This window comes from Rana temporaria, chromosome 3 (genome assembly GCF_905171775.1).
Source record: "Rana temporaria chromosome 3, aRanTem1.1, whole genome shotgun sequence".
In the NCBI taxonomy this organism is placed as follows: domain Eukaryota; kingdom Metazoa; phylum Chordata; class Amphibia; order Anura; family Ranidae; genus Rana; species Rana temporaria.
In genome coordinates, this window is record NC_053491.1 from 267161623 (window position 1) to 267185707 (window position 24085).

A 24085-nucleotide genomic window follows, 5' to 3' on the forward strand; every position below is an offset into this window, starting at 1 on the left:
ATCGAAATTTGCTGCCAAAATTAACACTGCCAGTTACATAGCGACGTTCAGGACAATTTTTAATGATTGGAGGTTTAAAGTTGACAAAAGGTTTATTATTTCAGTATGCATCGATGTGCATCTAGTCCACCATGTGAATAACCTATGTGGTGCCACTTTTTCTTCTCCAAAACTCCATCCATGTGCATGCTTATCAATCCTTTTCCATTATAAAAATTCACACAAGACTATTTATGTCTATGTTGTTTAGTCCATGTGGCTATGCTACCATCTACTGGATACACAGGGTATTGGCTCAACTTTTACCTACAGGTAAGTCTATAAGGCTTACCTGTAGGTATAAAGAATATCTCCTAAACCTGTACGGTTTAGGAGATATTCCCCTCGCAATGCGCCGCTGACTGCAGCGGCGCATGCGCAGCGGGGATCCTCGGCTAGAGGCCCGGCAGTCGCCGGACCTTGCCGGAATGAAGTCTCCAAGATGACATCTCGTTCGCCGTGGACCAGGTAAGTTCTACACACCTCGTTCCAAGGTAAGTATTTCATAATCAGCTACTATGCGGTGCATACTACGGTGCATACTAGCTCATTATGCCTTTTGCCTTTCAGGTGTAAAAAAATAAAAAATAGTTGCGGGTATACAACCGCTTTAAACCCCAGTGTGCTTAGTGTCACTTGCTGCCATCTCTCCATTTATTGGTTTACAAGCTGCAGTTGTTGCATGACCTGACATCCATCAGCCTGAAAATTGGGCACCCCCGACATGCACAATTATGTTTGCATGTTCATGTACTGTACTTGGGGGCAGGGGGCTTTTTACACTCTACTGCTATCACAAGGGGGATGACAAGTGACAGGTGATAGCATATATGCCTTGGTTCTTTCTATGGAGATATCACCCCTGTCACCTGTTCACTCCACCAGAAACCTTCAGGGCGCAGATCCTTACATGGTAAAAACACTCTTGTGCGTATTATGCTCTGTTCTAGAGCCTGTACTAAGTGATCTCTGAGCAGGAGGTCGTCCAGGTCCCCTGAGCACCAGAATCCCTTGGGCTCTTAAAAAGCCCAGTACTGGTGCTAGGACCTTTGTAAATACCCGAGGGGCAGTAGTCAGTCTGAAGGGTAGAGCCACAAACTGAGAATGACGTTCCTCTACCGTAAAACGTAGGAACCTCTGGGGAGGCTGAAAAAATTAGGTATGTGAAAATATGCATCTTTTATATCAATGGAGGCTAAAAAGTGGGAAGGTATGGGGCTTTTGTAAGACCTGTGCATAGAAAGCAAGTGCTACTCGTCTCAAGAAGGATCAAGCTGTTGCTCAATCACACTATGAAAAGGAAGTACTATACACTAAAAGATAAACATTTCAGACACTCAAATAATGTGCAGTCTGGCAGACAGAATTATCAAGCCTGGCAAGAGGACTACCTGCCCAGGGATATTTCTTCTCTTCTGCAAGCCAAGGATTCCCAATTCTGACCATGCAGGAATTTGGCATACAGCAAAAAATTTAATTAGGTATATCAAAGAAGTGATTCATTTGATATTAGCCCCCAATCACTGAAATAAATTATTTTATGCATTTTCCTTGAGAAGTTGGAGCCTGGAGTTGTGCCTATAGGTAAAGAGGAGTCTTTCTGGAAAAGAAAGGGTACTTCTGAGGAAGATGGTGTACTTCTTGGGAAGAATATGTACTTCTGAGGAAGGAGGGATACTTTTGGGGATGAAGGTATATTTTGTGGGAATTAGCTAGGTGCATTTCTGGGGCGGTAGAGGTGCTAGTGGGCAAGAATGTGTACTTCTAGGGATGGTATACTTCTAGGGAAGGAGGTGTGCTCTGGGGGTTAGGAGGGGAAATCCTGGGAAAAATGGGGTATTTCTGGAAAAGGCGGTATACCTCTAGGGAAGCAAGGTACTTCTGGGGAAGAAAATTTATTTCTGGGAAAGGAGATGTAATTTGGGGGAAGAAGTAGTATTTCTGGAGAAAGAGGGGTACTTCTGGGGATGAAGGTATACTTTGTGTGAAGGAGGTACATTTCTTGGGAAGTAGGCCTACAACTGGGGAAGGTGTGCTTCTGGGGAAGGAGGTGTACTCTGGGGGTTAGTAGGAGTACTTCTGGAGAAGGGGGTGTATTTCAAGAGAAAGGAAAGGTTCTTTGGGGGAAAGAGGGGAACTTCTAGGAAGGGAATGTACTTCTGAGAAAAGAGGTGTTCTTCTAGGGAATGAGGGGGAAGGTGGTGTACTTTTGATCAGAGAGGTGTAGTTTTGGGCAAGGAAAAACAATGGCACGCATACAAAATATATTTACATACCTCTCCTTCACCTTTAGAAGCAAAATAATTCATGTCTTTTACATCAACTAATCTGATAAAGTTGCAAGGTAATGGTGCTCCCACGTGCCCTGTGAACAACATTTAGGTACACATTGTATTATATTAGTATTTTTTAGTAGTAGTACTTAAGGTTTCATACTCTGCAATGCTCTTGCAAACTCCCCTGCAAAACTTAACCTTAGTTAAAATGGAGGTTCACCCTATAAAAAATTTCTAACATTATATACAGCCCAGTTCTGCAAATAAAATGGCACTGACCTTTTTTTTTTTTCCCCTGTAGATATCGTTTAGCCATAGAATTCACCGCGACTTCCGGGTAGGGAATCCCGCGGGAGTGGGCGTTCCTATTGACATGCCAATCAATTGGCATGCTAAACGACAGAGCACACAGCGCGTCACGACTGCCCGAAGGAAGCTCGGGTCGGCTCTATTCGGCGCCTGCGCACCGGCGCGGAATAGAGCCGAACCGACCCGAGCTTCTTTCGGGAAGTCATGACGCGCTGTGTGCGCCGTCGTTTAGCATGCCAATTGATTGGCATGTCAATAGGAACGCCCACTCCCGCGGGATTCCCTACCCGGAAGCCGCGGTGAATTCTATGGCTAAACGATATCTACAGGGAAAAAACAAAAAAGGTCAGTGACATTTTATTTGCAGAACTGGGCTGGATATAATGTTAGAAATTTTTTATAGGGTGAACCTACACTTTAACCACTTCCCGGCGGTCGTACGAATATGTGTGGCCGCAGGGTGGTTCTAAATCTGACAGGACGCATATATGCGTCCTCCACTCTTCAAGGCCACACGCATTCCTGAGATACCGATGCGCGTGCCTGGCGGCCGCGATGTCCGTCAGGCAATCGGCGGTTACAGGGACTAGGACATGGATCTCTGTGTAAACAGAGATCCATGTCCTGTCAGGGGAGAGAGGAGACCGATCTGTGTCCCTTGTACATAGGGACACAGCATGGGTGCATTTTTATAGCACGGATCGCAGTATAAATGTGAATGGCGCCAAAAATGTGTCAAAAGTGTCCGCCATAACGTCGCAGTCCCAATACAAATCGCAGATCGCCGCCATTACTAGTAAAAAATGTTATAATAAAAATTAATAATAATTCTGTTCCCTATTTTGTAAGCTCTATAACTTTTGCGCAAACCAGTCGCTTATTGCGATTTATTTTTTTACCAAAAATATGTAGAAGAATACGTATCGGCCTAAACTGAGAAAAAAATGTTGTTTTTTTTTTTTTAAATGGGCTATTATAGTAACAAGTAAATATTGACTTTTTTTCAAAATTGTCGCTTTTTTTTTTGTTTATAGCGTAAAAAATAAAAACCGCAGAGATGATCAAATACCACCAAAAGAAAGCTCTATTTGTGGGGGAAAGAAGACACCAATTTTGTTTGGGAGCCATGTCGCACGACCGCGCAATTGTCAGTTAAAGCGACGCAGTGCCAGAAGCTGAAATTTCACCTGGTCCGGAAGGGGTATACGTGCCCAGTAAGGAATTGGTTAAGCACCTCTGTACCAGGAAAGTTCCCTGTGCTTTCATCTGTAGCATTTGCTGACCAGGCAATTAATTACCATGATATTGTATCTGCTATTCACTCCACCATTGCAATGACTGTACCAAATAACTGCTATGTTTATTAAGGGAACATGCTGGCCAAATGGGGGATCCAGTGATAAAGCTAAATTGTATGTTGGTAATGTGACCATATTAGTCACAGGCAATGATTAAAAAATGTATTTGCTCACTGGATACATTGGCCAGCTTTATGATGGGTATAAAAGTAATCTGTAGAATGCAAATCAATCAAATGATTATCATAACACCGTGCTATCATGGCATGTCTATTGAAAGGACAATCGATTTTAAACAAGGTAGCCATCATTCACACACACACACACACACACCTACCCATTCCCTTCACATTTTTTACCCCAAAATAACAGATGTGGTCATAAAATAGTTTATTCTAGTATAATAGAAAGTGGAGAAAATGATTGCTCAAAGCATCAAATGAGTAGTTTAAATGTAATGGGTAGCGATCTGGTAATTGGTAGCTTTTTAAATCGTATATATTATTTGTAATTCAAATTTTGTGAAATACAGGCATTGTATGGGATTTTAACCCATCGAGTGCCATTGCATGCATTTCCAAAATTACTTGTACTATAAAATAATTCTGAAGACTAGGGGAAAGGTTGAGCCCATATCTATTTTTCTTTGGCTGTGGCGATTTTTTGATTGAGTTTGGTGGAGGGCTCCCCTGCCCGAATTAAAGGGGTTGTAAAGGTTTGGTTTTCATTTTCTAAATAGGTTCCTTTAAGCTAGTGCATTGTTGGTTCCTTTTCCTTCGATTTCCCTTCTAAATGTTTTTTTTTCTTTGTCCGAATTTCTCACTTCCTGTTCCTCCTCAGTAAGCTTGCCCCCATCATCCGAGCTGTTCTGACTGGGGGGTCAGTGAACGTCCACAGAGTCTCCCGAAGGGATGTAGTTCCAAGGGAGGGGACGAGCATGCCGACTAACCCCCAGTCAGAACAGCTCGGATGATGAGGGAAAGCTTACTGAGGAACAGGAAGTGGGAAATTTAGACAAAGAAAACAAAAACATTTAGAAGGGAAATCGAAGGAAAGGGAACCAACAATGCACTAGCTTAAAGGAACCTATTTAGAAAATAAAAAATTAACCTTTACAACCCCTTTAAGTTGCCAGTTTGCAGACCTGGTAGGATCTGTTAGTGATAGCATTTATATAGTAAAATCTGATGCAGTTGTGCATAGTAGCCAATCGGCTTCTAACTTCAGCTGTTTAATTAAGCTTTGACAAAAAATTAATACAAAATTTGACTAGTTTCTGTACAGAGCTGCACCAGATTTTGCACTCTCCAATTTTAGCAAATCAACCCCATAGCGTGTAGTGAATGCAGATCTGGGAGTGTATTCTCCTTGGTAAAGAATGGATTTATCTGTTTTCAGGCCCAAGTCAAACCACACAAAGCCAGGTTATATAAAACAGCCATTGGTCGTTTTCAAGCTGAATTCATTTTAGATATACAGTTTTCAAGAAGAATTCCAGCCAAGATAAAAATAGCCATGAATGAGTAGCATTCTGTGCAGTGGCTAGCTGTGGCCACACAACATACTAATGGCATAGTGCTACCAGCAGCCATGGTGTTAACAGATGCACCTCTTTGTGCAATAAAATAGTTTTTGCCAAAAAATGCATGCAAGAACAAAACGCAGACATGGTACTCTAGGTACTATTGAAGTAGCATATATCTATTCCCAGTTTACAAATGATGCATTTTGGACTGGAGTTCACCTTTCAGTTTTAGTCTGCTGGTGCATGATTGACAAATGTATGGGCTTAAACAATCTCCATGAATCCCATCTTGAATTGTTTGGGACTTGGTGACGTGTAAAAGTGTGGAAATACTGTTATTTTTATTCAATGATTATGCTCTTTTGATGCATATCTGTATCCCATAGAAGACATAAGAATATTACTGCATGCAGATATGATAAATACTGTATGTAGTTAACACACATACCTGATGTCCAGTCCCCAGGGGTAGTAAAGGTACAGCCAGCTGTACATTCTGTCTGCCCATAACCTTCATATACCTAACAAAAACACAGTGCCAGTCATTTAGATGCAAGGAAGATAGTACACATATACAATTCTGGAACATGTAATTTTGTCAGTAAGTAACATGGCTTACTGAGTTAGGTCCGATTCACACTGATACGCTGTGAATTTAATCCATTTTTTGTCCATTCTGAGGTGCGGATTTTACCACAACTTTAAGGAGTGGGACTGTGATTAATGTTCTAGCCAATGAAATCAATTGCAAAAAAAAAAAAAGGTTTTAACTTCCTGTGTACTTCCTGGTTCTTGTGGAGTGGGTTCTGTCCCGCCCACATGGAGAATCGCGTGGTGGAATTCGCACATATCTGAATCACTGCGATTTCAGAACAATTTACACTGATGTCTATGGAGACTAAATTCGCAACGCAGTAAAGTCGGACAAGACCCTTTTTTTAAATGCATCGCATTCGTAGAGGAATCTCAACAAATGTACACATATGTGAAGGACCGTCATTAAAAACAATGACTTTAGGGATGACATGCAAATTCAAAGTGTTTTTGACGCATCACATTCGTTATGAACTCGCACAAGTGTGAACCGGGCCTTAAAGTGGACTTTTCAGGAACTTTGCAAATTGGTATGAATTCCCAGCATATTCCCTTAAGCGGCTACAGCATACTTTTTGAAAAATGCTCTACCTTATATTTTAATGGCAACCATGAGCTCCAAATTACTCAAATTAGGCCAAGATTATGTCATCCGTCTGCTGCAGGAGGAAGAAGAATTTCCTCAGTCTCTGCAATTTCAGTGATCAAACTGCAACATTACAAGCAGGTAACAAGCAGGCTGCAGCAGGGGCCATTACTCTTTCAGACATTTGAGAAAACAGCAAGAACTGCACAGACACCATTTAAATGATCTTCCCATCTTAAGGCTAGCATCTACTGTAAGGCTTGACATAGATGAGTCAGTTGACATGGGACACATGAGTTGGATGAGGGAATTCTGCCTGATGTGTCTTTGTATTCTGACAGCAGGGAGACTCCCCCACTATCAGAATTACACAGATCAGCGCTGCAGATCACCTTCTTTTCAACCACAGTGGCCACATGTGGTTCAAAATCCATGCATGGCTAAATTAAGTCCAGGAAGCAGATGCTCACTTTAGATAATGCCAGAATGTGAGTTGGTTCTTCTGGAGAGAAAATCAAATGCATTGTCCAGGGGTGGTACAAAAATCTGAGAGATAAAAAATACCCAGGGACAATGCTACCTTACTGTTGCCATTTGAAAGAAGTTATCACTTAAAAAAAATGCATGCACATTGCCTAGAGATTTTTTTAACAACTTGATTTCTAGGGGCAATTTTTGCAAGAAAATGTTCAACACTAGGAAACTTGATAATACAATTGTAGCTTTTACTGATATTACAGTTAATATTTTCCACCTACTAGTAGTGTGCTTAGAGAGTGTGGGCTGCGCTGGGTGCCTTTTCACTCTGGGGGTGTTGCAGTGGCCCAAAGTTTTTTTTTGTGTTGTACGCTGCTGCCATAGCTATGGAATTTGTTCTGCATAGCCACTTTTGCCCACCTAATAGCAACAGTTCAAATCCATGGGGAAGCTGCTTCTCTGCTCTTGTCACATGACATGGGAGGGGAGGGGGGGGGAGTGGGCTGCCACATGTTTTGAAGTCTGCCATTGCATCTGCTAAGTTGACAGTGCAAATTTATACTGGAAAGGGTTTTGTGCTGGTGGTATACTGGTAAGGAAGAGTGGTCTACTGGGGGCATCTGTGCTGAGAGGAGGGCTTGGAGGGGGAGTTTAAGGCTGTTGGTGGGAGATCTGTATTTTCCGACAACAAAAATTGAGCTGGTTCTCAAATTTTCCGACAACAAAATCCATTCTCGTAAATTCCAATTGTGTGTAGACAATTCCAATGCACAAAAATTATACGCATACTCTGAATCAAGTATGAGACGGAAGCGCTTGGTTTGTTAAAACTTGCGTTCGTAATGGAGATGGCACATTCGTCATGTTGTAACGGACTGAAAAGCACAAGGCTGAAAAGCGCGAATCGTCTCTCACCAAACTTCTAACATAAGATTAGCAGAAGGAGCCCAAAGGGTGGCACACTTAGTATTGAACTTCCCTATATAGTGCCGTCATACGTGTTGTATGTGACCACGTTCTTTGCAATCGGAATTTTCGACAACATTTCTGTATGCAAGACAAGTTTGTGTCAACATGCGTCGGGGAAAAAAAGCCACGGTTTTGTTGTCGGAATGTCCGATCGTGTGTACGTGGCATAAGGGGGAGAGAGTTGTACTGGGAAGAGGGGGTAATTTTTCATTGTATTCTGTACAATGGCCTGTGTTATATACTTCTGAGCTCTGTGCTAAATGGACTCCTAACCCCACCACTTTTTGTCATGAACTCCTGAATCCTGTACTCTTGGCCACTGCAATCTGTGCGTTATGCACTCCTGACTTTGTAATCTGTGTTACACACTTCTGAGCCCTGCACGCTCTGTTATACACACTCCTGGGGCCAGGAGTTTGTCACCACTGGCCCCTGCTCTGCGTTTAGCACAAGCTCTACACTTTATGCACTAGGTTGTACATTTCATACTCTTGATCACTGCACACTAAGTACATTACATAATCCCAAAGTTCTTCTTTAAAGGAAGTTCTGTGTAGAAAAGCATATATAACGGAACAGTTTCCTTACTTAAAAATGAATGTTCTGAGGTTTGTACATATCTGTTATAATTTCACTTCGTGGCACAGTAACTAAAGCGTATTTTGTGTAAACACGTACTGTGACATGTGTACCCTGTATACAGTGAGTGTTTGTTTTAACCGTGCCCCTTCAAGCCCTTTTTCCCTGTTGGCACAATCTGTCCACACCCACAATTTGGATATGCTTGGTAGATTAACTATCAGATGTTACCGACAATGCAATCCTGAGGGCTGCTGCCTGATGGTTTTATCTATATACAGTATATACAGTGAGAAGGTGGCCAGCACTTACAGATCACTGTATAAATTCATGCACCCAATCTCGTTTATTCCTGGTAACCACCAAACAAATGTAAAAGTTGGCAGCACAGATATTTAATAATTTTTTTTGCTTGTTCAGTATTTTAGAACAGAAAACCAATTTCAAGCATCATTTAAACTGTGTCTGCAGGCATGCAGTAACTTAAAGCCGCAATGACGTCACTCCTACGCACGCATGCGGGAGCCCTTGGTTCCGGCACAAATCTCTGAAGTTCTGGCAATGTATGCCAAACCTTCAGAGCACATGTGCCGGTGAGGTCGCTGGCTGCATGCACAGTAAATATTTCCAAAATGGTGCCCGTTTAGAAGATATTCATTTTACCTACAGGTAAGCCTTATTATAGGATTACCAAGCGGACTTTACTACCACTTTAATTTCTGTGTTGGACGACAATTTAAGGAAAGCATTTTTTTTTTTTAAATATATTTATCCATTTACAAAAGTTATACAAATATATTGTACCTGACATCCAAGGGCTGCTCGTAGAAATCCTAAAACTGTAGGTGATGCGGGTGCAGCTCCTGTTACAATCATTCTAACACGCCCCCCAAGGCTAGCCTGCACACAAGGAAACAAAGTTACAATATGATGATTCAAAATCAATGCTGGCCTAAGCAATGTCTGGACTGAGCTACTGAGCTTCCTGTAAAAAAAAAAAAAAAAAAAGCACTGAAGTTAACCACTTTGATGAGCAAATGTTTGGAAATTTGTTCTGTTTAAGGGCCTGTTCATACCTTCATGCTTTGATTTGTGCATTGTGAGAACACACAAATGTGTCATAAGAAGCGATGTTGCTAAATGTTGCACTGGGGTTTGAAAAAATAAGACATGTAAAAAGCACACTAAAAATTTACAAAAACAGACATGGTGAACCTGGCTTAATTGATTTCCAGTGTAATAAATGTAACTTGTGAGGAACAGAAAGAGGAGTGACAAAGTTATTAACAATATACAGTATATTATTATACCCGATTGTTATATACCAAAACCAGCTGCCTTTAATTTTTGTGTTATTTGTATGGAAATTTTAACAAAAATTCTTTGATTAGAAAAGAATATACAGTAAATTTCCAGTAAATAGGCGTACTACATGAGTGTTTTCTAGATCAAAAGCCGATTCAGGTACAGCAAGATGAATGAATCAATGAATGAATAATCGGTGAACAAAAAATGTGTTCACAATATAAATATGAAATATTGTTTGTAGATTTATAGACCAGGACCAAGAGTATAGTCCGAGCTTCTCTAATGTGAGTGCAAAGTGCCAATATGTATTTGTCATTTTGTAAAGTTGGTGCTGGACAGGGAGGAATCCCTTTGACAAAGCTGGCCAGCCTGAACATGTATTGCAATATATGCAAACTAAGAATTTCTGCTTTAATGCAAGAGTTTGTAAGAAGCATTTAAGAGTGTGTGTATAGGGTTGCCACCCATCCCATATAATGTGGGATTATTCCATATCTAAATGAAGGTGTCAATAATTCTATACGAGATGAAGTTTGTCCCATATTTTGATGTATGCCTGGGTCCTTTGCTAGGACATGCTTAACCACTTAAGGACTTTGCCAGTTTTTCAGATTTGGCGTTTACAAGATTAAAACAGTTTTTTTCTAACACCCTAGAGAATAAAATGGCGGTCATTGCAATACTTTTTCGTCACACCGTATTTGCGCAGCGGTCTAACAAGCGTATTTTTTGGGGAAAAATTCGCCTTTTTTGAATTAAAAAATAAGACAAGTTAGCCCAATTTTTTTATATATTGTAAAAGATAATGTTACGCCGAGTAAAATGATACCCAACATATCACGCTTCAAAATTGCGCCTGCTTGTGGAATGGCGTCAAACATTTACCCTTAAAAATCTCCATAGGCGACGTTTAAAAAAATCTATAGGTTGCATCTTTTGAGCTACAGAGGTCTAGGGCTAGAATTATTGCTCTCGCTTTAACGATCGTGGTAATACCTCACTTGTGTGGTTTGAACACCGTTTTCATATGCGGGCGCTACTCACGTATGCGTTCGCTTCTGCGCACGAGCTCGTCAGGACGGGGCACTTTAAAAAAAAATTTTTTTTTTTGTTTTCTTATTTATTTTTATTTTATACATTTTTACACAAAAAAAATGAATCACTTTTATTCCTATTACAAGGAATGTAAACATCCCTTGTAAATAGAAAAAAGCATGACAGGCACTCTTCCGCCCTGCTATGCTATGGGGACGGGCGGGGGCCATCTTGCCCTCACTCGTATCCCAGCCTAGCAGGAGAGAGGACCCGATCGCCTCCGCCGCTGCCGACGGCTCCAGTAAGCAGCGGAGGGCGCGGGAGAGTGGCGGGCCCTCTCCCACCGCCGATAACCGTGATCTTGCGGCAAATCCACTGTGGAGACCACTGTTATTTAAAGGACCGCTCACTGAAAAGATGGATATCTCGGTTGTGGCAGCAGCTGCTGCTGTTACCGAGATATCCATCTTTAAAAAAATGCCGTATATATACAGTGAGGGATCCTTAAAGTGGTTGTAAACCCCATTTTTTTGGCTTACCTGTAGGTAAGGAGAATAGTTCCTAAACCTGCACGGTTTAGGAGATATTCCCCTCACAATGCGCCGCAGCGCATGCGCAGTGGGGATCTACGGCGAAAGGACCGGCAGCCGCCGAACCTTGCCGAATTTAAATCTCACGCGCGTGGGAGTGACGTCATCGCCGCTCCAGCCAATCACAGCGCTGGAGCGGCGATACCCGGAAGACACGCCAGGCAAGAGGACATCTCGCTCGGCGTGGACCAGGCAAGTTCTACACACCTCGTTCCGAGGTAAGTATTTCATAATGAGCTAATATGCGGTGCATATTAGCTCATTATGACTTTTGCCTTGCAGGAGAAAAAAAAATAAAAAATTTCGATGCGGGTTTACAACCGCTTTAAGTGGTTAAAGAGACCCTCTACTGCAACTAATTACTCAAACTGATAGTGGACTACAGTCAGAACAGGAATTCCTCAGATTGGGACTTTAAACCGGGCCACAAACAGTTTGGTAGTAAGCCCTGGTTCACACTGGGCTGCGGGAGTGAAGCCGTGCGAGTTCAGCTGAACTCGCACGATTTCACTCCCGCCGGCAGTCCCGATTTCGGCCGCGATTTAAGAGACATCTGTGCAGGTTTCTGCACAGATGTCAATGGAAATCGCGGCCAGAAATCGCAAAAAGTAGTACAGGAACTACTTTTTGAAATCGGTGCAGCGGCGCACCGATTAGGACTGTGTCATTGCCGACAATTGCCGCCGATTTGAGATGCGATTTCACATGTGAAATCGCATCTCAAATCGAAGCAAAACGTACCCAGTGTGAACCTGGGCTAAAAGTATTAACAAACAACTTGCCATACACCACCAGCCACATCATTTTGACTCCAAAATTAGGATCCATAAAGCACGTCCAGATATCTGGCTGATGGATACAACCATCTTTAGCCCATGATGTTTTGGACGATTTAATTTTTGATATACATTCTCTATCAACCGGACCTATATTGAGGGGAAAGTACTATTCTACCTCTCCTCTATAGCTATGGTCTATATAGAGTTATACCACCAAGGCCCCTTTCACACTTGTACGACTTTTCCCACGATTTGGGACTACAAAGTAGCATGACAAGTAGTTTCCCATGAATTCCAATGACAACCATTCATATTAGTACTATTTCAAGTTGTTCCGACTTCAAAGTAGTCCCTGCACTACTTTAGTCTGATTTTGATGCCCGTTACACAGGCATTCCCTGAAATCGCAGACGCAAAATTGCGCCACATTGAAGTCACAAGTGTGAAAGGGGCCCAAGTTACACAATAATACCATTCCACATTATACAGACCTTTGGCTGATGTCATTCACATTTTCTGTTGCTTGTGCGCTGCTCTGACAGACAAAGCTTTCTTTTTATTTTTGAGTTATGTTTTATCTTTATGGGTGGAGCATCAACATTTGGGATATAAGCCACAGATCTGGAACCCACAAGCCCTCTGTCCCTGAAGATCTGCATTTTGTTTTTCAAAACGCGTTAGTCGTTCTGTCTGTCAGACAAAGTTCTGGGCTTTTCCTTGCAGCTGGTTTCCATTTCCATTCCCAATATTTGTGTTTGTTGCGTATATACCCACGTTCATGTTATATATTATCAATGTGCAATAAGTTTTGAATACTTTTTTTACTAATCAAACTGTTTGTGGCTAGGTTTAAAGTCTCAATCTGAGGAATTCATGTTCTGACTCTTTGCTAGGACACAGGTGACTCCACACACACCTTACCGCCCTCTGACTGAGCAGTACTGTGACTCTAAGACCCCATTCACACCTGGGCGTTTTGTAGCTTGAGGCCTGAAGCTACAAAACGCTGGAGGGGGAAAAATCTATTATTCTCTATGGAGATGTTCACATCTCCACTCCAAAACGCCTGAAGCCAGAAGTTCAAAAACGCCTGAAGCTCAAACAAGTTCTGTGACTTTTTTTTTTTAGGCAGATTTGGGCGTTTTTCTGTTTTTAACATTGGTGACCCTAGACCTGTCCAAATTTGCGACAAATCGCGGTAAAAAACGCTGCAAAATCGCAGCAAAACGCTATGCTCAGGTATGAATGCAGCCTGAAAGTTCAGTACAGTGGGAAGCTGGGCTAAAATATGGGTGGTGAGCAGCGGCTGTGTGGAGGGAGCAGGCATTTGCCCCCTTCCTGAGCAGCACTGTAAGTGCAACCCAGCCCTGCCAAAAAAAGGCAAGCAGCAGCCATCCAAAAAGACCTGGCACTGAATTCAAGAGAGTGTACAGTTGGGAGCAAGTTGGCGAGTGTCAGTAGTTGGAACCAAGGATGAGGGGCACAGCCCACACTGTGGGAAGCTGTAAGCTAAACACAGGGTGTACCAGGCTGCCATGCCCTTTGTCACTGAATACTGAACTGCCTGCAGTGCTGCTGATCACTGAGATATCGTCATCCTGTGTAGAGGTCAAGGTTTTTTAGCCCCAAACTATTTTATTGCCAATAAAAACCGAGGAAATAAAAATGTATGTATCCAAATTTGCTACCAAATTAAAGCTCTATCTGTTTACAACAAATTATGTATTATATGTTAAGGTAGACTATCAAAACCCCTAAAGTTATAGTTTGTGGAACTAAGACATAGCTTGAAATGAAAAACACTCTGGGAGGTTTAGGAAGCAGGTCTGGGGACTTAAGTGGTTAACGTGTTAACATGGCAAAGCTTACAGTTGACAGGATTTTAGTGACTGGGTTTGCATATACCCCACAGTTATTACCCTTTGTTCCACTTGACCCCCCCTTTCTAGATTGTAAGCTCGAACAAGCGGGGCCCTCTGATAACTCCTGTATTGATTTGTATTGTAACTGAACTGTCTGCCCTCATGTTGTAGGAAAGGCCAGATGGCAGATTGCTGGCTTTCACAAATTTACAAAACCTGTTCTTTTCCGATCTACCAGATTTGTACTTTAGTGGCCTGTCTGATATTGCATATAACTCAGTCAGACCTGCATGGTAGCTGATCTGTTCACCTTTAGAGAAGTAATGTTATAATACAGGTATACAGTACTTGGGTATCCGGGAAACATTTCTCTGAGGCACAGTACGGTCTAAATTTTTCATGACATATTTCCATTAATATTATGCTATCCACATTTCTAGGGAATGTGACTGGTGTTACAGCATAGGTCTTTAATTATTCATTACATCAATGAGTAATGGAACTGAAGGACAAAATGTGCTGGTAAATGATTTAAAAAAAACTTTTAAGTGACAAATTTTAATCTGAAAGCATCAAGACCGACTCTTCGTACTCATGTATTGATGTGGTTGAAATTTTTTTTTTTAAACTTGTTTCCAAAATACCACACAAAATAAATGCTAGGTTTCATAACATTTTGTACAGTGCAGCATGAACTGCACTTATCCAGCAAATGGAATTTTGTGTCAATAACCTATTGGAATAATGAGAGCTCCTGCGAGTAGGATACATTCACATGGGTGGTTTCTGGGCCTTGATTCTGGCTCACAGAATGACCGGGTCCTGGAGTTCTGCCCATGTGGGGGTAGGGTGGCCAAAAGCCTGTAATGTGGCTTCTGGCTTGCTGGCTGCAGTTATGAGCAGAGTATCTATTACACTCTGTCACACTGCTCGGACCCCGCACTGACAAACCCCCCCCCCTCCTCGCACGGACGTCGGACAGGTGGAAAGACACAGAGACAGGATCTTGTTCTCCTCCCACCCCCCTCGTGTGTGCCCATGGCTCCGCCCACATTACAATCTTCGGCAGCTCCTCCGTACTTCGCAAAGAGAAACTCCAGCAACCTGCAGGTAGATAGTGGAGGAAAGGCCAGCTTGTACTATGGATGCTGCAACCCTCCACAGAGGATCCACAGCTCTCCAGGTCAGCCAAACACCTTGCTTCCTAATATACTTCTCAGTGGTTGAAAAGAAAACAGCACACAGGTGGGTCTGTCATTTAGGGGACTGAAGAGAGTAGGTTATCACCTCCAGAGCCCCTCAACCAACACAGCAGCCCACTGGGGTTTCCCTAGTGTGGTGCACTACAAGCCCCAGCATGCTCTGCCTGCCTATGTGTATGTATAGTACAGGCTAGTAGGCCTTGTTAAACCAATCCAGGGCCCAAGCCTCCATCTATGGTAAGGGAAATGTCCCCTTCCCCCTTGCTCTCTTATCTCGCCAGCCTTTGAGCACAGTTATGTAAGGGAGAGCTCTGTGGACTGTAATGTAAAGGGGGACTCTGATGCACGTGGGGGCTTTGGTGAGAAGAGACCCCCTTACATCAGGATTCCAAGTGCACCTCTTACATCAGTTTCCCTTTACATTACAGTCCACAGAGCTCCCACTTAGGGCCTTTTCACATGGGCAGACTCTGCCCAGGCAAATCCACCTGCTCAGTGGGGGAACTCTCCGCTGATCCCTGCTGAGCAGGAGGATGACAGGTCTGTGTCTGCTCCACTAGTGCAGAGTGGACACAGACTGCTGTTGTCTATGAACCAGTCTGACTGTCATCCAATCCACTAGATGAAAGGAGAATAGATCTCCATCCATCCGTTTTCATTGGAGTGGATGCACGCAGGTGTAAATGGACTCATCTGTTTATATCCGCCTTCCCATACAAAACAATGGGTGGTTTGATTGGTTCAAATGTGTAAAAGATGCCAGAAAGGGCTCCTGCTGCAGGATCATAATCAAGAGCCCCATGATGGGAGAAAAGGACACCAGGATCATTAGAGAGGGCCCCCAGACCAGAGGTCAGGGGGCTCTTCATGGTTACTTCCACCGGGGCCCTGAAGGTTCTAGTTACGCCTCTGATGGTGACTGAACTACTACTGGGTGGCACTGGCAATGCAGGACATGCCCTTTGATCCTAAAGGACTTGTGTAGTCCTAGGATCAGAAAAAGTCAATGGTTTCATCACTACAATGTACATTGACAAAAATCCTGTGTTGATGCACCCTTACAGGTTTTTATTTATATCATAAATATTTTATGTACATCATATATCTAATTTCACTCAATATTAGTACATATTTTAAAACGTATTTCTACATTTTTGATAATTTTATTGAGGAAAAAGTAAACCATTTCAGTGTTTTAACTTGCTAATTCTAATTATATAGTTAGTCAGGTTAAAAGACATAAGTCCATCAAGTTCAACCAAAAAATAAAATAAAAAATACAATCCCATATATACAGTTGATCCAGGGGAAGGCAAAAAAAACCCAGCAAAAGCATGCTCCAATTTGCTACAGCAGGGGAGAAAAAATCCATCCTGATCTCCCGAGAGGCAATCAGATTTTCCTTGGATTAACTTAACCTATAAATGTTAGTACCCAGTTATATTATGCACATTTAGGAAAGAATCCAGGCCTTTCTTATAGCAATCGACTTAGCTTGCCAGAACAAGCTCTGGAGGGAGTCTATTCCACATTTTCAAAGCTCTTACTGTGAAGTAATCTTTCAGTTTTTGGAGGTAAAATCTTTTTTCCTCTAGACGTAAAGAGTTCCCCTTTGTCCTCTGTGATGACCTTAAAGTGAATCACTTAACAGCAAGTTCACAATATGGACCACTTGTATGCATTTGTACATGTTGATCATATCCCCCCTAATTCTCCTCTAAACAAGAGTGAATAAATTCAGTTCCTCCAATCTTTCCTCATAGCTGAGCTCCTCCATGCCTCTTATCAGTTTGGTTGCCCTTCTCTGCACTGTCTCCAGTTCCCCCGATATCCTTTTTGAGAACTGGTGCCAAAAACTGAACTGCATATTCCAGATGAGGTCTTAATGATTTGTACAGGGGCAAAATTATATCTCTCTCTGGAGTCCATAGCTCTCAATCTTTTTTTGAGCCATTGTGGATAATTTGGGGCTGTGTCAATACCACCCCTATTATGGACATGAGCTCCCCCATGCTCCTTTGTATACACAGAGCTGAAGAAAGTATTTAATAAATGTGCCTTTTTAGTCCCCAGTACCCCACTTTAGATTATTTTGTAAAGGGCCTACATGCTCAGACCTTACCTTTTTACTATTAATATATTTAAATATTTTTTTAGGGTTTGTCCTTCTACCTTTTGCAATCTGTTCATTTAGAATTTTTGCGTCCTCGATTTCCTTTTTACATATTCTGTTATATTCTTTGTAACATTTAAAACAATGATAGCGTTCCTTTATTTTTATATTTTTTAAAGGCTCTTTTTATTTATAGCCATTTTAACTTTGGCCGTGAGCCGCATAGGTTTTTATCTTTACCTTTTTAAACTTATTGCCCATGGAAATATACTTTTTCAGTCAGTTTACATACAGTCACTTTGATGAATTCCTAGTGGGGGCCTCAAACTAGACCATAAAATTGTCTTGTAATAGGTTTATACATTTTTTTTCTCTTTAACTGTCCCAGCAGTGCCATTACTCCAGTCAATTTCCAGGTAGGTAAAATCCCCCATTATTATCACTGTCCCAGCCCTTTCCATGTGTGCAAGAAGCTGAGTCTCCACCTCCTCAATGCTGGGAGGGCTATAACAATTTCCAATGACAACCTTTGTTGTACGCACACCCATGTACAGTTCCACCCATAATGCTTCAGACTCATCACACTCTCCATCAAGTAGGTCCTCGTTCACACTCACTTTGAGATCACTTCTCACATAGAGACAGACACCACCACCCCTCCTTTTACCCCGTCTTTCTGAAAGAGGAGAGCATAGCCAGAAATATTAATAGCCCAGTCATGAGAAGAATGAAACCAAGATTCAGCAATACCAATTAGATCATATTTCTTTTTGTGCACTAGAGCTTCCAACTCACCTATTTTGCTTGGCAGACATCTGGCCTTGGTGAACAAACACTTTCATTCATTGTCACATTTTGCAAACGTATGTTGCATAATTTTTTTGTACAAATAGTACCATTTACAATAGTTGATTGTAACATAAGAACCTTCATATCATCTGCGATAGCCCTCCCCCATCTATCCCCATTCCACACACCACTAGGGGCTGACCACTGTCTGACCTGACTGCCCCATTATAATCTAATTCCCTCTCCAATTTCCTCCAATTTATTAACTTAACAATATTGAAACCAGAGATGGTCTTCTAAGAGGACAACAATGAGACTACATATTGCTGTTACAATGGGTTTCCTTAACCACTTCAATACAGGGCACTTATACACCTTCCTGCCCAGACCAATTTTCAGCTCTGTTGCACTTTGAATGACAATTGCGCACTTTACCCAAACAATTTTTTTATCATTTTGTTCCCACAAATAGAGCTTTCTTTTGGTGGTATTTGACCACCTCTGGGATTTTTATTTTCTGCAAAAAAAAAAAAAAAAGACCAAAAATTTTGAAAAACTTTTTTTTTTTCCAGTTACAAAACTTTGTTAATAAGCAAGTTTTCTCCTTCACTGATGGGGCTGCACTGACGGGCACTGATGAGGTGGCATTGATGGGCACGGAAAGGCGGCACGAATAGGTGGCACTGATGTACTGTAATAAAAATTGCACTGATGAATGCCAATCAGCACCGATTGTCATCCCTGGTGGTCTAATGTCGGGGGGGGGGCCGCGCTGATAATCGATCAGCACAACCCCCCCCCCCCCCCCCCCCGTTAGAGGAGCAGCCGATCAGCTCTCCTCTACTTTAGCCTGACAGATGCAAGTGAGGAAAAGTCGATCACCGGCTCTTCTTGTTTACATCTTGATCAGCCGTGATTGGACACGGCTGATCACATGGTAAAGAGTGCAAGTCAGACTCTTTACCTATATCAGTGTTGCGGGGCGTCAGACTGACACACCGCAACAACGAATGCCGCGGCTCAATATCCTGAAGACGTCGGGTCAGGATATTGAAACCACTTTGCCGCCATTTTGTAATAGGGCGGGCGGCAAGTGGTTCTAATTTTTTTTTTTTTTTTACCTTAATGCCTTCACTGCATTAGGCCCTCACCAGAGCAGACATGTTCACACAACGGACAGCTGCTGTAGCACTTTACTGCTCCGGCAGCGGTCGATTGCCAGCTGCAGTAGGGGGCAGTGTGGTGCTTGATTCAGCCAATCACACGCCTCCCTTTTTTATTTTTTGTCTTTGACGTGTACAAAATGTACACTTCATTCATGGTGCTGTATGCTGCCGTACGGGTCCATGTGATTTGGTACGGTGCACTGCGATAAAATGCAGCATGGCTGCATATTATCACAGCACACTGCAGCAAAACCCTAGACAATTGTTTCATGTGTGTCCTTGCGATGACAGATGTTCTACAATGCAGTAAAACATCTGTCACCGCACATAGTGTGAATTCAGCCTCAATGTAAACACCTTTTCACAACTTCCTGTACTTTCCCACCCCCATAAAATACTAACCTCAATCCTCAATCGATCCAGCGCATTGAACGGCCTCTCCTCTCCTCTGGACTGAGGCAGCAGTGGGAGCCATTGAGTCCTGCTGCTGTAAATCAAATCCTGTGAGGAGGGAGCCACCCTATGTGTGTCTATGGATGCACCCAGCCTGGCTTGGGATCAAGCCTTCATGTCTGCCCCCATAGCAAGCCGTTTACAATGGGAGCTGATGGAGAAAAAGAAGTGCAGATAGAGCTGGCTGGGACCCCAGAATAGGAGGTTTGGGGCTGCTCTGAGCAAGTAACAGGTTTGTTATTTTACAGAAATAAAAAAAAAAAAACATTTGACTTTAGAAACGCTTTAACTTGACCATACTATATATAGGACGAGCGCCCACCGGAAATCACCGAGCCGTCATCTCCTCTCGGCTCTCACTCGGCTGTCGCATCACACGCACAGTCCCGCCTCCGCCACCAGCACTGGACCAGAGATGGTCCAATGTCGATGGCGGAGGCGGGACAGTGCATGTGTGACGTGACAGCCGAGACGGCTCTGTGATTTTTCCGGCTGGCGCTCGTCCTGCTCCTTGCCCTCTGAGGTATGTGTGTGATCACAGCATATGGTGTGTATTCTACTGCAGAAATAGAATACACAGATTTTCACCAAATTATCAGTTTTATTATAACAATTAGCAAGTAGAAACTGCACATAATGTCTAAGAGGATGCCTATGTGTGGTAATCAGACAGAATTACAGCCTGTGAAGTCAAAGAGGACTAAGTCACCAAAGCAAAAGTGGTTTATATTGGAAAATGAATGTCATTATTGCACTTATTGGAAAACACCAGATCTTTTTCATAGATCTCCATCATGTAGTAAAATGTTTACCCTTTAATTTAATCAGGCTGCAGATGGACATTTATGGGCACTGACCCTTAGATTGCTTCTTCAAAGTTGTTTAAAAAAAAAAAAAATTCCAGAAAATTCCCTCTTAAAATTGGGGTGCGCGTTATACGCTGATAAATACGGTACTTTATATTTCAATTTTACCTTTTGGAGCCGGCACCTCTTCGCTCTTTAATGGTTTTTAGATACCAGAGGTGGGGCAGGGGTCTATGATCATGTGACTACCATGATTGGCTGTCCCGGCAGTCACATGATCTGAAACCTCCTGAATGCAAGCAGCGATCAGGATCTTTCCGATAACCGCTGGTAAGCTGGGAGCATGCAGGGCATTTTGCAATGTTGCACGCAAATATTCCTGCCGTCTGCGCTAACAGGCAACTATTCATTTTTGATGTGGGAAGTTATACCAAATATTGATTTGATTTAGATTTTCTTCTGTTCTGCCACTTTTCATTTTGGTAATTGATAAAAATAAACAATTAAAATATATATTTGAAAGCACTCCTACTTTACAGCATTTTTTCACACCTGCCTAAAACTTTGGCATAGTACTGCATATTTGGTTAACTCGGTTTTACGATTATATTAAACATATACTAAAGTGTTCACAGATGATAGGTACCAAGCACAAAACGCATTGCCGATACAAGCAACATTAAAGCTGCTTCATTGGCATCAGACAGCTAACATCTGTCTTCAGCTTTGGCAGTTACAATTGACAAATTCCCATTTGGGTTTCAACAGGTTCAAAAGATATCCTTCGGGAAGAAGAGAACTATTGGGCAGACTGGAAATTTACAGCCTACAGGATATTGGTTGCGATGAGATAAGCTCTGCTGAATGTGAGCATGTAAGCATGTCAGTATCAAGAGAAAGACATTACTTTAATTTGCCGGAATATATCCTATCACAGAACCACCATCAACTATGTATGGACTTGGCAATAATGTTGTCGATTAGGACACATTTATAAGCATCTGTGAGAAACCAACGACTTTTGTCTTGATTGTTAACCATCTTTGCTTTAGAAAACACCCTTAAATGTACCTAACTCGCTAAAAATTATTTTTGCGCTTGTTTAAAAATGGTTCACAACCTGCAACCAATATACAGTTTGTGCCGACACTTCTTGCTTTTAAAATGTAACCAAAGTCTAAAAAACATTACTACAGGATAGAGGACGAGCCTTTGTATGTCTCTTATGTCAAAAAAACTCCCTCTCCTTTCCCCTAGTTTTTTGTGTACCCTGCCTGTGGAGTATATGTCAGTAAAATAGCCAGAATGAAGCCTTGTGCGAGGATAAGGTAACTCCAGTGCAGGGGCAGCGCATCCATTAGGTGTGCCCGGGTGCCGCCCTGCTCTTCTCACCACCCCCCTAAAGGCAATGGATAGTTTCATGCATAACGGCCGCGGTCACCCCCTATTCATGCGTCCGGACCTTTTTAGGTCACTGGTCGCATGAATTAGAGTGGCCAGTTTTTTTTTAAGCACCTGATTAGAGCCAGAGGCTCCAATCGGCTTCTAAATAGAGTAGGATCTGGTCGCAGAGAGTAAGCTCCGATCCCACCCAGGTGTGTTACAAAAGTGAATGAATATTCGCTGTAGCAACACTGACCCTTCTACCAGCCAATCGAGTAGCGCATCTGATACTCGTCACCCAAATGGCTGAAAGGACAGGCGCTTCTATTGGACGCCTAGGAGGAGGGGAGGAGAAAGAGAAGAGGAGAAGAGCCGATGCATGGATGCCCGGTCCCAGCCGCTGCTCCTCGGTTGCCCGATCCTCGCCACGTCTTGGCTGTCTAGAAGGGGTAAGTGCAGGTGGACCGACCATCAGACAGTGATGAGGGGCGTTTGAGTTGCTGCACGGAGGGGGGGGGGGCTTGGTAGTTTGCCACCCCCCAAACAAAAACCCACCAGCTGCCACTGCTCCAGCGTGCATGCACAGGATTTACATCATCAGTGGCTACCTAATTTCTTAAAAAAACGCTGGTCTGAAGGAAGTGCTGGAGAAGATGGCAGGGGAGGTGAAGTGGTGATAGCAAACATGGATCTGTCACCTTTTTTACCTTTAACCACTTCCTTACTGGGCACTTAAACCCCCTTCCTGCCCAGAGGACTTTTTGCGATTCGGCACTGCGTCGCTTTTACTGACAATTGCGCGGTCGTGCGACGTGGCTCCCAAACAAAATTGACATCCTTTTTTTCCCACAAATAGTGCTTTCTTTTGGTGGTATTTGATCACCTCTGCGGTTTTTATTTTTTGCGCTATAAACAAAAATAGAGCGACAATTTAAAAAAAAAAAAAATACATTTTTACTTGTTGCTGTAATAAATAGCTCAATTTTTTTTAAAAAAACATTTTTTATCCTCCGATACGTATTCTACATATTTTTAGTAAAAAAAAAAAAAAAAAAAATCGCAATAAGCGACTGGTTTGCGCAAAAGTTATAGCGCCTACAAAATAAGGGACAGAATTATTATTTTTTATTATTTTTTTTTTTACTAGAAATAGCAGCGATCTGCGATTTTTATTGCGACTGCGACATTATGGCGAACACATCGGACACGTTTTACACATTTTTGGCACCATTCACATTTATACTGCAATCAGTGCTATAAATATGCACTAATTACTGTATAAATGTGACTGGCATTGAAGGGGTTAACACTAGGGGGTGAGGAAGGGGTTAAATGTGTATCCTAATTAGTGTTCTAACTGTGGGGGAAGGGGGATGACTGGGGGGGGTGACCGATCTGTGTCTCTATGTACAAGAGACACAGATCCGTCTCCTCTCTCCCCTGACAGCACCGCTGTCTGCGAGAGCCGGGAATGAGAGATGATCTCATATGTAAACATATGAGATCATCTCTCATTGGCCGCACAGATTGCCTAGGAAACGGCCGCTCCGATTGGCCGTTCACGGCGATCTGTGATTGGCTGTGTCCAAGGGACACGGCCAGCACAGCAGTTCCCCGCTGCGCGCTCGGGAGCGCGCGCGGGGAACGTGGAAAGGGGCGGACGTCAAATGACGGCGCCCCAGAGATGTAGAACCACCCTGCGGCCGTATATAGTCATACGGCCGTCGGGAAGTGGTTAAAAACGCAGTTCAATATTAGCATATTATGCACATTAGGCATTTAGATCTGTATTTAAAGAGCAACATTTAGGGGCATTAAAAAAATGCACCAAATACGCATTTGAAGCATAATGTATGCATAAACGTGCAAAAACACATGCATACACGCTTACATTTATTCCAGTAGCTAGATTAAAGGAATATTTTGACTAGTAGAATGAGTTCACGC

General features: G+C 42.6%; 1 protein-coding gene across 6 annotated transcripts in view; it reads right to left on the reverse strand.

The window, feature by feature from the left end:
* Window positions 1-24085, reverse strand: part of ACSL6 (acyl-CoA synthetase long chain family member 6) — a 324620-nt gene that overhangs the window by 12832 nt on the left and 287703 nt on the right. For all 6 annotated transcript variants that reach the window (XM_040344653.1, XM_040344651.1, XM_040344650.1 and 3 more), the window contains 3 exons: window positions 9457-9552; window positions 5896-5968; window positions 2316-2404 (listed from right to left, as the gene is read on the reverse strand). In XM_040344653.1, the coding sequence (XP_040200587.1) occupies window positions 2316-2404; window positions 5896-5968; window positions 9457-9552 (258 nt within the window). The remainder of the gene's footprint in view (window positions 1-2315; window positions 2405-5895; window positions 5969-9456; window positions 9553-24085) is intronic.